The sequence below is a fragment of the Rana temporaria genome, chromosome 9, assembly GCF_905171775.1.
Source record: "Rana temporaria chromosome 9, aRanTem1.1, whole genome shotgun sequence".
Lineage (NCBI taxonomy): Eukaryota > Metazoa > Chordata > Amphibia > Anura > Ranidae > Rana > Rana temporaria.
In genome coordinates this window covers 30,442,277-30,459,157 of record NC_053497.1, presented here as the reverse complement: position 1 = coordinate 30,459,157, position 16,881 = coordinate 30,442,277, and the positions used below count along the sequence as shown (strand labels likewise).

The 16,881-nt window shown below is 41.3% G+C and overlaps 1 protein-coding gene across 3 annotated transcripts in view; it reads left to right on the top strand.

Annotated features, from left to right (window-relative positions):
• The window catches only part of TNXB (tenascin XB), a 179,682-nt gene that overhangs the window by 81,778 nt on the left and 81,023 nt on the right, over positions 1-16,881 (top strand). For 2 of the 3 annotated variants that reach the window (XM_040323053.1, XM_040323052.1), the window contains exons 7-9: positions 1,953-4,295; positions 9,119-9,202; positions 11,950-12,225. In XM_040323053.1, the coding sequence (XP_040178987.1) occupies positions 1,953-4,295; positions 9,119-9,202; positions 11,950-12,225 (2,703 nt within the window). The remainder of the gene's footprint in view (positions 1-1,952; positions 4,296-9,118; positions 9,203-11,949; positions 12,226-16,881) is intronic. The other variant, XM_040323054.1, reaches the window with a different exon arrangement.

The following is a 16,881-nucleotide window of genomic DNA, read 5'->3' as shown; positions in this document are numbered from 1 at the left end:
ATGCTAATAGTGAGTCAGGTCTTTTTGTCCAACATCACTACCTGACCTCATTAATGCTCTTTGGGCTAAATGAGCAGAAGGCCCCGTACACACGATAGAATCCATCCGCAGATAAATCCCAGCAAATGGGTTTCTGCGGATAGATTCTATGGTGTGTACACGCCAGCGGATCTCTTTCCGCGGAGAAATCTCCTCTGGGATGGATTCCAGCAGATCGAATATTTGTTGTGCTGCACAACAAATCCATCTGCTGGAATCCATTCCAACGGATGGATCCGCTCGTCTGTACAGACTTACCGGATCCATCCGTCCAAAGGGATTCCCCGCACGCGTCGTAATGATTTGACGCATGCGTGGAATTCCTTATATGACAGCGTCGCGCCCGTCGCCGCGTCATAATCGCGGCGACGGCGCGACACGTCATCGCCAGAGGATTTCCGCGCGGATTTCAATGGGATGGTGTGTACACTCCATCCCATCGAAATCAGCGGATATCTTTGAGAGGATTTATCCGTGGAAACGGTCCGCTGGACCGTATTCGCGGATAAATTCTCCCGTGTGTATGGGGCCGAAGTGTTTACAGACACACTCAAAAGATGAGTGGAGGCTGCTATAGCTGCAAAGGGGTGGGCCAACTACAATTTAATGCCCATGTTCATATAGTTGTAATAGTTAGGTGTCAGGAAAATGTGGCTATATAGTGTAGTTGATATTATTGTGTTTAATTGTATCCAAACACCCAAACAAAAATGTAATATATTACAGCTTGCCAGTCTTTAGATGATGGGCTACATTATTATTATTTTTCCAGGATTTTTCCTCTTTATTTTCACCTTGTAATCCTGTCAATCACACACTCCTCCTGTCCTAGGAGGGCTATGCTTACTTATACCACTGTATCTATAGAAGGAGCCATGGTTGTCACCCAGGCTAGACCTCAAACATGTCTTTATTTATCTCCATTACATTGGAGGGAATTCGTTATTTACATAAGGAAGATAACATTGTTTGTGATTTCAGTTCAGTTAGCAGGAAGTGACAAGGACACCGCACCGTACACACGATTGGAATTTCCGACAAGAAAACCGTGGATTCTTTTCTGAAGGAATGTTCGCTCAAACTTGTGTTGCATACACATGGTCACACAAATGTTGTCGGAAATTCCGAACGTCAAGAATGCGGTGACATACATAACTACGACCAGCCAAGAAAAATTAAGTTCAATGATTCTGAGCATGCGTCAAATTGATTCCGAGTCAAAAACTCACGTCAAACTTTTCTTATCGTGTGTACGTTGCATAAGCCTTCGAAAATTATAACTACTCCAGCCACCACATCTAAGGACTGATAATATATACAATTTTTGTTTTGTGTTTAGCAATCCTTTTATTTGGCTAAAAATATTAAATAGTCTTATTCATAATAACATTTAAACATAATCACATTGTATAGCCTATTTGTCAATCAATGCTAATTAAGTGATATTGATTGCAAAGGTCAATGTGGAAATTTTTTACATAAATAATTTTACTTTTGATACAATTTATTCAAATAATAATAATAATAATCATAATAAACCTTGACAATACTATATTCAAAATTTGTTCCAGAGAATATAACACGTTCCAGTTTGCATACCAAATTTAATCATCCAATAATTAATTTTTTTACAGTATTTGTGGAAGTTATTTTAGATCAACTTTAATATAATTAAACGTTGTTAAAGTTTTGCAATAATGTTCATGTAGCTAAGTTTTTGCATCTCATATCACCACAGTTGCACCACAGCTTATGAAAATCTCACTCTTTCTTACGAACCAGGACTGTTTATCTCATTGTGACTTGAGAATACTTCATAGATGTTTACTTTTTAAATGTTGAACAATATAGTTCATCTTAGATTTGATTATAAGTAGGGTAACTGTCATCTTCTTAATTTGATGCTTTACTAGCTGGAGAAGAAAGAAAGCGGTTGAATGTTGAGGAGAAAGACAAGGACCGCGGATCAGTGGGAACCTCTCGTAACGTCGATACCTCTGAAACTACGATACAGAGAAATCAACAATTTTCATTGGTACCCAAAAAAGACCTCTCACTAGGAGGGGAGGATGATGGTATTCTTACCAAGGAAACTAGAGAGATCATTACAGGAGGACAAAAGGGAAGCAAATTAATACACACAACAAAAAACATAACAACCATTATTACAACCATATACCAAACCCGTCATCTTAAGAATGGAAGAGTAGTTAATATTGACCATGAAACTGAGGATTTAGATTACTCTTCTAACATAACATCTGACAGTGAAGAGGAGATTGTAATAAAAAGTGTAAAGGTGGATGATGATTTAGGCAAAGTAAACCCGCCGGCTAGTAATAACCACTTACCAGGAAGAAAAGCAGAGAAATGGATGATTACAAAGAACATTACCCATATCACAACAGTTTCTAAAGAAAGTCCAACCACATTGCAAGAAGGAGAAATAAAAGATGTACATCGAACTACAAGCACCCAGTCTAAAGTTCGCCTTCCTAGTGGTGGACGTCTACCAGAAACTTCCAGTGTTGCCAAAAAGCTTCGGGAGATTGAATTGTTGAAAAAGCAAGCAGTAAGTCAGTCTAGTAATGATGGGGAACTCACCCAAGTTTATCCAGAGGGTCCATCTAGTCCATCACAACCTGAAGATACTATCTATAATTTACCACCCACTATACATAAGGATCATCTGGGTACTTTAGAACGTGAGATAACACCAGAAGCACCCGCAAAAAGCAATTTTGAAACGGAACAGACAGCAGCTAATGAAGAAAATAATTTAGGAGATGATCAATCTGATCCTACAAAATCCAGAAAGCAGATTACAACTTTAGTGAAGGTAAACAGAATTGTTAACACCAACAGAAGAAAAGTAGGTAGAGATGAGGACAAGGTAGTCTATAATGAGACAGTAGCGGTAGGAAGGGGAGATGCTGTCGGGGAACCTGGAGCAAAGGGCAAGAATCAAACCAGGATTTTGGGACCACATATGAAGTCTGTAATTGAGAACTTACCAGAGAAACTTTCTTTATATAATGGAACATTTATTCAGCGTTTGGAGAGTTACTTAAGGGCTACATCATACCCACTGAGAGGCAACCAAACAGTGGAATCTGTATCCAAGGCAATATATCTTTACATAATAAAATGGAAACCGGATAGTTTTACAGGAATGGTGTATGATCGCCTACCTCAAAAGACTCCAGGTGCCAAGGGGAACTCTGAACCCATTGGGGCATCACGATTGCAAGGCAATTTTGGAAATGCAGATAATAGTTTGCCTAATTTAGGCAATACTACACATCAATCAAAGGAGGGACCAGTATTGGGGCCAAAGCCAGACTCTTCAAAAACTGTTTCGCTTCCTCCAATTGTAAAGACACTAGGAAGAGTGGAAGCTGTTGGAGATATAGACGGTTCTTCTTCTGAAGTGACAGATAAAAATGTGGATGTACAACACAAACCAAAATATGAAGTAACAAATATGATTGATCCAGACTCATCTAAACCTATTCCTTCCAAGTTTGTATTAGATAAAAGTAAAGGTTCATCTCCAAAAAGGCCTATCACACCACAGAAAAAAAACGAGAGGAAAGAAGATGAAAAAAAGTCAATTTCTGAAATAAAGAAGGTAGAAGAGACCAACAGTCAAGATGAGTTGGAAAAGTTCCCACCAAGTTCACATGCTACGGATTATGAAACCCATTCAAGGATAAGCATTTTAGGAAAGCCAACTAAAAAACCCAAAGAGAAGCCTTCTATAAGCTCTGTGGTACAAAGTGGTTCACCAAATGTCGACCACAGTCCAGATACTAGTTTACCTCTCAAGCAAACAGGCGAAAGAGGGCACCTTTTACAAGTCATAGATGAACCTAATAATAATCAAGAGAAACCCTTAGTAATTAATCAGATTCCAGACTCTGGTGAAAGTCAAGGTAAAGTGGATCCAATCAAAAGTCCAACCTTAGCAAAAGTCCCAGGTCCTGGGACTCAAGGAAGGCCTAGCATCCACCAGAGAAGTCCCACAAGCATGGTCATATCATTAGAAGGTCTTGGATTTCTGTGGGACAGGGTAATAATCCTATATAGTCCATGGCCACCCATGGATGGTGTCACTCCCCAAAAGATGGAGGTGGACAGAGGCATCAGGCAGGTGGAAATTCAGGATCTTAGCCCAGGGACCAGCTACAGATTTGACCTTCATGGGCTGCTGAGGGGCCGCTCATCCAAGTCTTACTCGTTGGTGGCGGACACAGGTACTACGTGATCTAAGTTGCAATGATTGAGCAGAAAAAGTGGGAAGTAGGGGATTCTTTTGAGTTATTTTCTTTTATTTCCGCCCTGCACCCAGATCCCGTTTTTTTGGGATGGTGTCTTTTTCAAGCAGATTAGGAAAAGTGTTATTTATGGGTTTTGTGATGACTGGTCTGAATTATATCTCAATGTGCTTTCTTTTCCTTCCTGTAGGAGTGCTAAACATTGGGATCTGTCTTCTTAATTTATCTTCTCTTCCAATTAAATCTTTGTCTTTAATTTTAAATATTTTTTTTCAAAATTCTGCGTTTCCTCTATTCTGTCTTTTCAGTTGAACATGTATCTTAAACCCCTCTCTTTGTCATCCTGTAAGTGGACCTGTATTTTCAACATTGAAAAATGAAACCTTTAAACCAATTATTGAGCTGCCTAAGTGTGCACTATTTATTTCCACAGTCCTGTTCTTACTCTTACTAGGACAACATTTTGGAACCTTGGCTCTAGGTCTCAGTCAAGTTTTCTTCACTCAATCCTGGGATGAACCCATTGAAGACTATCAGATCTGTGCATACACAAACTTGTAAGCTGCATACCAGTAACAATCCAGCATAAGTTGGCCTAGGCTCCTATGTTTTATGCAGGATCAAAGCATGATATGCTACTCGCAGGTTTTGGTGTTCATTTTTCCAACACTTCTTTAAAAAAAAAAAAATAGTACACGTACGTACTACAAGTAAATTAAATCACTAATTTACTATGGGAAAAAAAAATTGTTGGTTGAAACAAGATCTAAGTCAACTATGCTATTCACAACCAGCAAAGCTGCATTATAAAATTGTACATTATATATTTTACAACTCTGCTGTCATCTACTAGCGACATGATGGCAATGCCACAGATTTGTATACGTCCCAATGTATGTTGTGGAGACAGGTCCACTTGAGTTGTGTTTATGTTCAACAAAAACCCAATATTTGTTTTACTCTCTCTTTTTTGCTTATTTGTATTTGTTCAGTTTTTTCCCCCCTCTGTCTCGATTTCCGTTATCCGTTTGACCACTTACAGATGAATAACAGCACAGTTTTACCTCACAGGCCTCTCTCTTCCTCTGCCGCTCGCTCTGTGCTCACCGTATGGCAAAATGGCACCGCGACTGACCTGCTGATAACACCTTTACCCTTCAGGCAATGTGAACGCACCATTGTATATATATCATATTGTAAAAGATGTGAATGTGCAAGGGACGCGTGTAAGTGTGTGTAGACATATAGATATACATTATTCTTGTTTAGGTGCATTTCATAGAATGGAAGAAGATATTGGCCAAGTTGCTGTGTGTTCTTGTTATCAGCTGGTAGCTGGAGAGTTTACAAAGCAGGAACAGAATAGGTCATGCAATGCCTCATCAATTGCCACAATGAGGTTTTTAATCTAGCATAGGGTGATCTGGCTTAAAAGGGAAGTCCTTCTAAAATAAGTATCTGAGATTTTGAAATATGTTAGCTAATAACCACTCTTTTAAGCATTCTTGGGTACACCATCATGAACATTTCTCTGGAGGCATTTTTTTCCCTCTAATGAATTGAAAATGTATCTCTTTTGTGCAGAATATTCATTTTTTTTTCTTTTCTCCTGGTTACAGGAGAAGCCAAGAGATTTGGCAGGTGGGATAGTTACTTAGGTGTCCGTTTATGAAGCAGTGAACAGCGGTGATCCCAAGGATCACCACTGATCACAGCCCATAAACAGTTTATGAAACAGAGATAATCGGGGGGAGAAGTGTTTATTCTCCCGCCGATTATCTCCACACACAGAGAATCCTCATCAAAGGCGTATCTAGTGAAAATGGCGCCTATGGCAAGCACTGAAACTGCGCCCTTGTCAAAACATTTGAAACCCATCTTTCAGATAACCAGGGACACGGCGGGGACAGAGAGGGACACTGGGGACCACTGGCGGCTGGTGCTGAACATTTTTTGGGGGCGCAAACAAACTGAAAAAAAAAAAACATCAATTGCAGCCACTGTGCCCATCAAATGCAGCCACTACCCTATGTGGATCCGGTCTGGCCAGTCATTGGTCATCTTGGGTGCACCTGTCACTCCCCTCCCCAGGCAGAAGGAGAAATATTAGCAATTGCTGTGCCTGAGTTGCGCTTCAGCAGGGTGGGCGTGGCGTCGGGAGCTACATTAGTGCGGGAGGCGGCGGCGGGAGGACGGGTGGGGTTTTTTTCATGCAGGGGGGTGGCTTTTTGCTGCCCCCCTCCCCATGGTGCCCATGGCACTTGCCATGGCTGCCATACCCTAGATACGCCACTGATCCTCATAGACTGACACAGTAACGGCCAGTTTATGAAGCTGTGATCTGACAGCTTCACTGGCGATCTGAGTCAGAATTCACACTTCCCGATTCACCATCTCAGAGCTGGTGAAGCGGGGAGTTAAAAGGGATTTCCGGGGGTTCTGAGGAGGAAGGAGGAAGATTTTTAACTTCCTTCTACCTCGTTCAGACCCCCCAACACTGTAACCATGTCCCCCTGTAATATTTATGTGTATACATATATATATTATGTAGGGGGACTCGTTATTTTAATTACATTAACCACGCTGTCTGTCAGTGTACTGAGCGGTGATAAATTATCACCGCTCAATAAACTGACATCTCTGTATTTCTGTGAATTTCTGGTACTGTAATCTCGTAAAGTCTCACGAGATTCCAGTATCGGGGGCCGTTCTCCAGTGTTAGAAGCGTTAGTAGATCACTTCACTCCTCCGAGGGTGAAGGGATCTTCTCCGCTTCATAAACAGGCACACAGAGGAGAAAAATCTGCACTGTGAATGCCGGAGAACGAAGCAGTGAATAGATTTCACTGCTTCATAAAAGGACACCATAGTTAGTCAAGTTAAAAAAAACAGATGTCCATCATGTTTAACCAAAACATTTGTAAATTTAACCTTGCTTCCTAGAGAACCCCAAACCCTCAACTGATCCAGGGAAAGGAAAAAAACTTTACAAAGTTTGATCCAATTTTTTTTTATGCCTCGTACAGACGGCCGAGAAAAAAAGTCAGACGGGCTTTTTTTCTCGGAAAGTCCGGCCATGTGTAGCCTCCATTGGACTTTTTTTGTCGGAAGTCCGACTGACCTTAGATAGCGAACCTGTTCTCTATCTTTCCGTCGGACTCAAGGCAGACTTTTGCATGGTCAAAACTCTGACTGTGTGTATGAGGCATAATGGGGAAAAATATCCTTCCTGATCCACAAAGGCAATAGGATACTCCCAGTACAGTTAAAATACAATTCAATACATGGCAGTTACGATAGCCCTGCTCTACAAGCTAAAGAAGCCTTTGTCAAACTTTTTAACATGGAGGAAAACTTGAAGTAACTTTCAGGTTTCAAGGAACCCTTAACAATATTTACTACAGTGTATATATACAACTTAAGGTACATTAATGTGGTGGTCAGTGCGAAGATTGCTCTTTACATTGGTGGTCAATGAAATGATTGGTCATTACATTGGAGGTCAGTGGGAAAAATGTCCACCTTACAGATAGCTAAAAAGATAAGTGGTTACTTATCTGAGAGGCTAAAATTGCTCATTGCTCAAGGAACCTTTAGCAACGTCTGGAGGAACTCTAGTTGAGAATGGCTAATATAAAAGGACAGGCAAGTGATACAAAAGGTCATGTAAAGGGGATGAGTTGATCTAGACAGTAAAATTTCAGTTGTTAGGTAGAGGGGAGATAGGCTTTCCTGAAAAGATACATTTTTTAAGGATCGCCTCAAGGTTGACAGAGTAGTAAACACATGGATAGATTGGTGTCGGTAGTTTCAGAAGAAGGGATAGGCTCTGTAGGAATCCTATAGTGGAGTATAGGAGGGGATGATGAGGCGAGGCTAGATAGCAAGAGGACTTCAGTTTGCAGAATTCAAAACTTTTTCCCTAGGCGTGATGAGCTCCCCCTTATCTTTTGTAGTGACCTTAAAATAAATAAAATGTGACACCTTTTCTCAAAAAAAGGCACCGTGAGGTGAATTATGATGGATGTCAAAACAGAGAGCTGATATCGTTGGTGAGAAATATCACTGCTGGAGTGCCCAAGATTCCTAAAACCTGGAAAAGGGATTATAGCTGGCAATATCCATCTATCGATCCAGTTACCGTTTTTTGATGGACTTTTCCTTTAAGCAGGCAACACATTTTAAAATACTTCTGGTGAATCAAAATTAAAACGTGGAGATATATTTTGGAATTAAAACCCCATTCTTTAATTTGCTTTTTTAATGCAAGCATACAATGTATATCTATACCACGCACAGAGGTACCGGTGCAATGAGCAGTGTAAACGTGTTTGTATGAGTGTATGATATATATATATTAATGACAGATGTGTATATCTTTGCTTTCCATGCCATCTGTCATTATTTTATGTAATGTGTTCTAAAAGGTTAAATATAAATACACGCACCCTATAATCTTGATACATGTATGATATACATAGACCTGGTAATGGTGTATGTATATAGAACATACAATTTCACTATATATTTTTGTGTATGTGTGGGAGGAGTTTCTATTGACATACATGCACTCTATAGCCACCCACACATACATAATCATATATGCTCACTGCTTTGTAGCATGTCGTTGTGCACATGTTGCATGAAATGTTTAATGATTCAGCATGTCATTGACAACAGGAAGTCCATAGGTATGGTGGGAGGGGGAGGTGTGGCATAGTTGTAGAGTAGACACAATGAGAATAGACAAAAATTTGGATGAGCCACAAAGGATAACATTTTCTCTTTGCCCCCAACCACAGCTCCATTACCCACTATGCAACCTTCCACTCAGCTGCCAACTGAAAGGAACACTCTGCCACCAACCACAACCATGGCTTCTACAGGTAAGACACATTTTTTTAAGGGCCTCAAAGTCTGATATAGAATACATCCTTCTCCATTGTCATCAATTACTGGATATAAGTCCCTGTGATTAACAAGGTATGTGCCGGGTTAGGGTAATGGGAAAGGATGTAAAGCAGTGCCTTGAAATAACTCCTGCTCTGTGCAGAAGAAATAATTCTGGACGGCTGCACTTCCAAAAATCCTTTTATTGAAGCTTCATATGAGAAAGTGGTTGACAGATGGAGCAGGGGACAAAGAGGTAGACGCGTTTCGTGCAAATATCAGCGCTTAGTCATTACCATGCATATAGTGCTACCCCCGAAGGGGTCCCTGTAATTTATCCAGTCCTTTCCCAAGATTAGTGCAGAGGCACCCAGGCACACAGCAACAGTTCATTCACTCTGGCTCAGTAATCAGTCCAGGGGATGTCTTTTTAGGATTTTTATTGCACTTAGATGGGGTATAGGGTGATATGGAATACTCCAAATTTACTGAATATTTGCAGGAGGATACCTCACTTTGGTAAGCCTCCCTCTAACAGTTTCTATGCAGAAACAAGTATACATGGCAGAGCTGAGTCCCAGTCAAAACTGCCACCGGGTCTTCCACCCAAACAAACAGCACACAGTCACGAGAACCCTGATCTCAGGTCAGTAATCACAGTAGTCACAGGATCATCGGATGCCTCCTTCCAGTATCCACTGGACACTCTTCAGTGAGAGGGAGGTTAATGTTCACAATGCCACAGGACAGCAAGACCCTTTTTAACCTCCACCAGACACTCTTCAGTGAGCTCTCCAGACCAGATCCTTAGGTGAAATCCTTTGATTAGCTCCAAAAAAAAAAAAACATTTTTAGAAATAGCCCCCCCCCCCCCCAACTTTGCCACAGCTGGGACCTTGATGAACATGCAGCAAACTCCACCAGTCCACCCAGAGGGGCAGAGCCCCACAAGCTGGGAACTCCCCCAATAGGACAAGAACTTGGGCTGTTCCAAGTGTCAGCTTATTTATGCACGCTTCAGCCACCTACTAGGCACGCCTCCTCAAAGTCCCTAAAATATTCAAGCTGCTTATTTGACTTTCCAGTCCACTATGTTCTAGGAAAGTCTAGAATGCAGGGGGAGATAATAAAACCTGCAGCCTATGAAACACAGAACAGCCCAATCAATCAACGACGGCTCAACTAATTACAAAAATAACAAAATTTGTCTAACATCCTAGCAACCTAAATAGGAAGGTGTTAGATAGATATGTTTGTCTATGGAGTGCCCCATGTCTTGGTGAAACTGGCACCTCAGTTTCTGGGTACAGTAGTCCTTAAAGTAGAATTCCAGAAAAAAAAAAATTCAGAGCAGGGAAAGGTTAGAAACCATGTCAGGTTTTAATTGTTCTCTTTCATCCCAATTCAAGTGGTTGTAAAGCATTAAGGCCAATGGCTCCTGCTGCTGTCAATCAAATCCTGTTACGCGGAAGCGGGGGGCGGGGCCGAGTCCCACTGTCTGTGTCAATGGACGCAGCAGTGGGAATCAGGAGCGACCCTGCGCAGGTTCCCCCATGGGAACCTGCGCATGGGGGAACAGCTTTCCGTAGGGGCACCCGATGAGGAGGAGGAGCCAGGAGTGCTGGTGGGGGACCCCAGAAGAAGAGGATTGGGGCTGCTATGTGCAAAATAATTGCACAGAGCAGGTAAGTATACCATGTTTATTATTTTAATAAAAAAAACACTTTAAGGCCCCTTATAACTCCTTTTGTTTAAAAAATTAGATAGGGTTAGAATCTCTGTCAGGTACGAATTACTAGATATAGGAGGAGAAGAGCAACGAAAAAAGTGGTAGAGTCCTGTTGAAATGTATTGCTTAAGAGCCATCACGTTTTAAGGACACCCTTCATTAAGGCTAAAGCTTGTGCCCAAGGCATTTCTCTGACATTCAGGATACCTTAGGAAGTTCTCCTTATATTGTAAGCAAACCCTAACAATCTTATTTGCTCCTTTTTATAATGCCAAATATACCATTACATTTGATTTTTTTTTACATCTGTTCAATAAGTGTGAAAAAGAAAAGATGGTTATCCTGCCAAAAATAGTGTGAGCTAATAACTTCCTGTGCCCTCTGCCTGTGCTGACTGTTACCAATTACATTGTTCTCCGAGGACTACGGAACCACATCCCTCTTTGTTATTTAGACCAGGAAAGAGATGTACTGTAGTTCCGTAGGCCTGCCTTGCTTCTGCTGTCCCAATACAGTAGGTTGAATGGGTGTTACGTATGAAATAGATATAATAAAACACGTTAAATATCATATTTAACCCCTTGGCACCTGCCTCACGCAAATATGAGGCCTTTTCGGCTCCTGGGCCTTCGCACATAGAGACTGCATATTTGTGTGAATTGCGGTCAATACAGCTGTACCGAGAGTGCGATCCCTGCGTGGTCCTGGCACAGTTACTGGCGCCTAACCAAAAGCTTCCGATCGATGCTTGTGATCAGGAGTTTTCAGATCATTTGACTGCCAATCACCACGGTCATGTGATCTTAAACCCCGCCTCCCGGCATCCGAAATCTCTTAAAGGGCAGGGAGGCACAGGCGTGAAGATGTTAAGAGACCGAAAAAGGAGCAAATATAACATTTTTATTTGGGGATTTTGATACAATAATATCAAACGAACATATGAACAGTGAGATATTGCTTTGGTGTAATTTTTATATTAGTTAATAAACTTTCATATTAATTTTTTTTCTGTAGTGTCTCCAAGATTTCCATTTGGGGGTCTGCAAGTGAGAGACGTTTCGAGTGACAGTGTCACCCTGGTGTGGAAGGCCAAGCCTAATGTTTTTGAATCGTTCCTGGTGCGCTATGAAGACGTGAGTGATGGCGCCACACCAAAGGAGACCTCTGTTCCTGGGCAGCAGCGTGAGGTGACACTGCGGGATCTGAATCAGAACACCAGATATGCAGTATCAGTGTATGGCATAAGAGCAGGGAAGCTATCACGGCCACTGAAGGAAGAGGTGACCACAGGTATGTGAGAATGTAAAAAGCGTTTAAAGTGAACCCTTGTGTCTAATAAAGAAACCCATTTTAATTTACACCCTCTATGCAGTGTGGAAAGAGTGGGGAATAGTTAAAAACCCTTCCAGGTTTTGGCAGCTATTGGGAAATGTTTCCTCATTTCCTGTGTAGTTACAAATACAGGAAGCAAGCTAAATCTCCCAGACAGTGAGAAGGGGTGGGAATCTTTGTCAGGTTTGTTTATTAAAGTTTAACAAATTACATAGATAAGTTCAAAAGCAGTTCTAGAAAGTAACATATCAGGGTACAATAAAATAATATAGCTTCACAACATAACTGGAAATAGCCTATATTGCATAGCCTGTTCTAGGGTTAGTGATGCAAAGAAAATGTTCTAGCTTGATCAATAGAGGCCGGAACCAAACATGGATAATAAAGGTATAACAAAGCCTCAAGACAAGTAATGAGTTATGACTTATTAACAATATTCATCAGAAAAGAGTGATAAGGGAATATCACAGTTATAAGGCATACAGGAGCTTGTCTATGATTTTATTAAACCAAAAAGAGTACATAAAATGATTGCTCTCTGAACCTGAAGAAAAGAAGGAAAAGGAGATAGAAGAAAAGCATAATAAAGAGAAGAGAAAAAGAAGCAAAAAAGAAAAAAAAGAAAAGGAGAAACAAGAAAGTGCTTCTGCCTGAACATACTCTGAATGCCATGTCCCTCTATTTCCGCCAGGACCTCTGAGATCTTTGAAACAGTGGGCCAGATTCACATATAACTGCGGCGGCGTAACGTATCGTCTATACGTTACACAGCTGCAAGTTTTCAGCGCAAGTGCCTGATTCACCAAGCACTTGCGTGTAAACTTACGGCGCTGTAACGTAAAGGCGTCCGGCGCAAGCCCGCCTAATTCAAATGGGGCGTGTACCATTTAAATTAGGCGCGCTCCCTCGCCGGACGTACTGCGCATGCTCCGTTTTGAAATTCCCGTCGTGCTTTGCGCGAAGTGACGTCATTTTGTTGAACGGCGTAACGTACTTTCGTATTCACGGACGTCTTACGCAAAAAAAAAATTTAAATTCGACGCGGGAACGACGGCCATACTTTAACATGGCTCGTCTAAATTTAAGCCATGTTAAAGCAGCCGTAACTTTGCGACGGGAAAAAACGACTAGCGACGACGTAACGAACGCGAAAACCTTTGTGGATCACCGTAAAAGCGGTAAATTTGACGCGGCAAATTTGAAAATACGCCGGAGTATCAGTAGATACTCCGGCGTATTTCTTCTGTGAATCTGGCCCATTGATCGTGTAACTGTGCTCTAAAGGGAAAAGAGAATAAAAAAAAAACTGCTGGATTTGAACAGCTTACGGGTTTCGGGAAAAAAACTCCCTTTCTCAGAGCAACTAAGCCTTTGCGTCCTTCTGTCTATTTTTTCCAGTTTTCTTTTGAGATTCCCCAGTCTGATGTGGACAAAACTAGCGGAGTGTGTGCCTTTGAGGAAACACTTGGAGAGCACTTGGATTACAGTCCTTCCTCTGTGATGTTTGTGCTTCTGGAGCACTGGGGTGTATAAATATGATTTATTTGCAAGTATTTATTGCTTATCTAAAACAAATCCTTATCCAACCTTCAAATAAATATCCCAAAAAAATCCTAAATGAAAACAAAATCAATCAAAAAAATGAAAATATGAGAGCTACAATCCAGTAAGTCCGAATAAATTCACTGAAAAAATTATAAGTGACGTGGTGCGCTGAACTACATGATCAGCAAATACCTTATAATCACAAATATATCTAACAGTGTTATCAAAAAATAAAAACAACAAAAACAATTGTACACTGTGCACAATTATTAGGCAAGTTGTATTTTTAGGATTCATTTCAATATTGAACAACTACATTGCACTCGGTCAATCCAAAATGTTAATAAACCTCAAACCTGAATATTTAAGAAAGTAAAAGTGAGGTTTTGACTTTCTTGGGAGAATATTTATGTGTGCACAATTATTGGACAACTAGTAGTGTGCAGAATTATTATGCAACTACAGTAAACCTTGGTTTGAGAGTAACTTGGTTTGAAAGCGTTTTGCAAGACAAGCAAAATGTTTTAAAAAATTTGCCTTGATATACAAGCGATGTCTTTTTTTTTCTCAACCACTTCAGACTCCACCAAAAAAAAAGGACACGAGACTTGCTCACGTTTTGCTTACTTATATCGTCTCTGCTATGGTTTCGCATCATTTGTGGTTATCCGTTAATTCCCTTTAGCTTTTTTTTTTTTTTTCCCTTTTCTTTTCTTTTCCTTCCTTTTTCTTTCCTTTTTTTTTTTTTTTCTTTTTTTCTTTTTTTTTTCTTTTCTTCTCCTTCCTTCCATTCATAGATTTTCCAGTATATAAAAATCATAAATATGTCCATTTACAAACATTTAAAGAAGAAAATAACAAATAGGCTACTCCCTATTTTATCCCTCAACCCTCCCCCCCTCCCACCCCCTACTACCTCCCCGTTACTACACTTATTATCCTTCTTATGTTGGCCCCTATCAGATCTTGACCCTTAAGGCCCCGTGCACACGAGGGGATCTCCGCTGGAAACGGTCCGCCAGACCGTTTCCAGCGGAGATTCCTCCTCCCGATTTGGAACCGATGGCTTGTACTCACCATCGGATCAATTCATCCGCGGTGACGTGTCGCGATGACGCGGCGACGTGCGCGACGCTGGAAGATAAGTACTTCCACGCATGCGTCGAATCATTACGACGCATGCGAGGGAGGGGAGCGGACGGATTGATCCGGTGAGTCTGTACAGACCACCGGATCAATCCGCTGGTCCCGATTCAAGCGGATAGATTTCTTAGCATGCTAAGAAATTTCTATCCTCTTGAAATGGTCCGGCCCGAGGAATCTCCGCGGATAAACATCCGCTAGGCCGTACAGACGACCGGATTTGTCCGCTGGAACTGATCCGCAGATCAATTCCAGCGGATAGATCCGGTCGTGTGTACGAGGCCTTAGTTTTCCGCATAGCTCCACGATTTCTTGAATTCCTTCCAATGTTCTCATTTCTCTTTTTGAGCTATTTTACCCTTCTCTAAACTATTCCTTAGACCTTCCATGTTATACGTGTCTTCTACCAAATCGATCCACTCCCATATAGATGGACTTTCTACCTCCTGCCATTTTTATGAATCAGCCTTTTGGCTGCATTCAGCAGATGTGGTACCAGAGATTCTTTATAGGATTTTGCCGCTTCCTCACCTCCATGGAAAAGTACAGTCCATGGGTCTTTCTTTATTTCCTTCCTGGTGATATCTTTTATAAATCCTAATATTTTTTCACAATATTTTTTTACTTTTGGACAATTCCACTATAGGTGGGCCATTGTGCCTGGGGACTTGCAGCCCCGCCAGCAGTCAGCTGACTGTCCCTCTTTAAATTTACTCAATTTGTCTGGTGTTATATACCAGCCCCTTATGCACTTATAATTCATTTCTGCGGTCCTATTGTCTACTACAAGCGATGTCTTGATATAAGAGTAGCGTCAAGTAAAAAAAAGAAGAGAGGAGCCTCTAAGTGTAGCAATATGGTTACATTTAATGAAGGTACAACATTTTTCGGCAATGCGCAGTGCGAATGCATCGCACATATGTGAACCAGCCTCATTGAAAACAATGTATTTTATAATGTTATGCGAATTGGATGCGGTTTAAGCCGCAACCAATTCCCATAGGTGTGAATCTGGCCTTACAAATAAACATTTCTGAAATAAAATAAAAAAATCAGTGACCAATATAGCCCCCCTTCTTTTCAATAACAGTCATAAGCCTTCCATTCATAGAGTCCATCATTTTCTTGATCTGTTGACGATCAACTTTTTGTGCAGTAGCAACTGCAGCCTCCCAGACACTGTTCAGAGAGGAGTTATGTTTTCCTTTACCGTAAGGCCCCTTTCACACTTGTGCTACTCCGATTTCGCGCCCGTGATTTTGACAAGAAAGTCATACGACTGTGGATCCGACTTTGCCCTACGTTTCGAAGAATGACTTCAATGACCAGGGACGACTTCAATGACTTTTGATCCCCCAATAATTAGGTGGAAGGGCATGAGGGCATAAGCATACCTGGCCCTTCGGTCTGGTATGGTTTTAAGGGGAACCCCCACGCCAAAAAAACGGTGTGGGGGTTCCCCCAAAATCCATACCAGACCCTTAGCCTAGCACGCAGCCCTGCCGGTCAAGAAAGGGGGTGGGGACGAGCGAGCCATCTTTGTAAAGAGCATTTTGTTCACTGGCCGCCCAGCAACTCGTTTTGAAAGGCATTCCCTGAGACCATAACATTTTTTCAAGGGTTCCTGTGCAGTAACAATGTTGAGTTCATAGAGCTTGTAGAGCCACTAGAATTGTTCATAAACCTTGAAGGAAAGAAAGTATGTCGATATTTCTAGTAGAAACCTTCAGTATTTTCTTCAGACTTTAACCAGCATTAGGAGGATAACATCTGGAATGTAATTGGTTGCTGGAGGGAATACAGACACTCCTGTCTTCCTGCAAAACATTCCACATAGCCACTGTCCAATTATAAGATACAGTATGTTGTGTAGCACATCTCATTCCTGCAAACCAGAACATATCCAAAAACTGCATCTATTTTTAG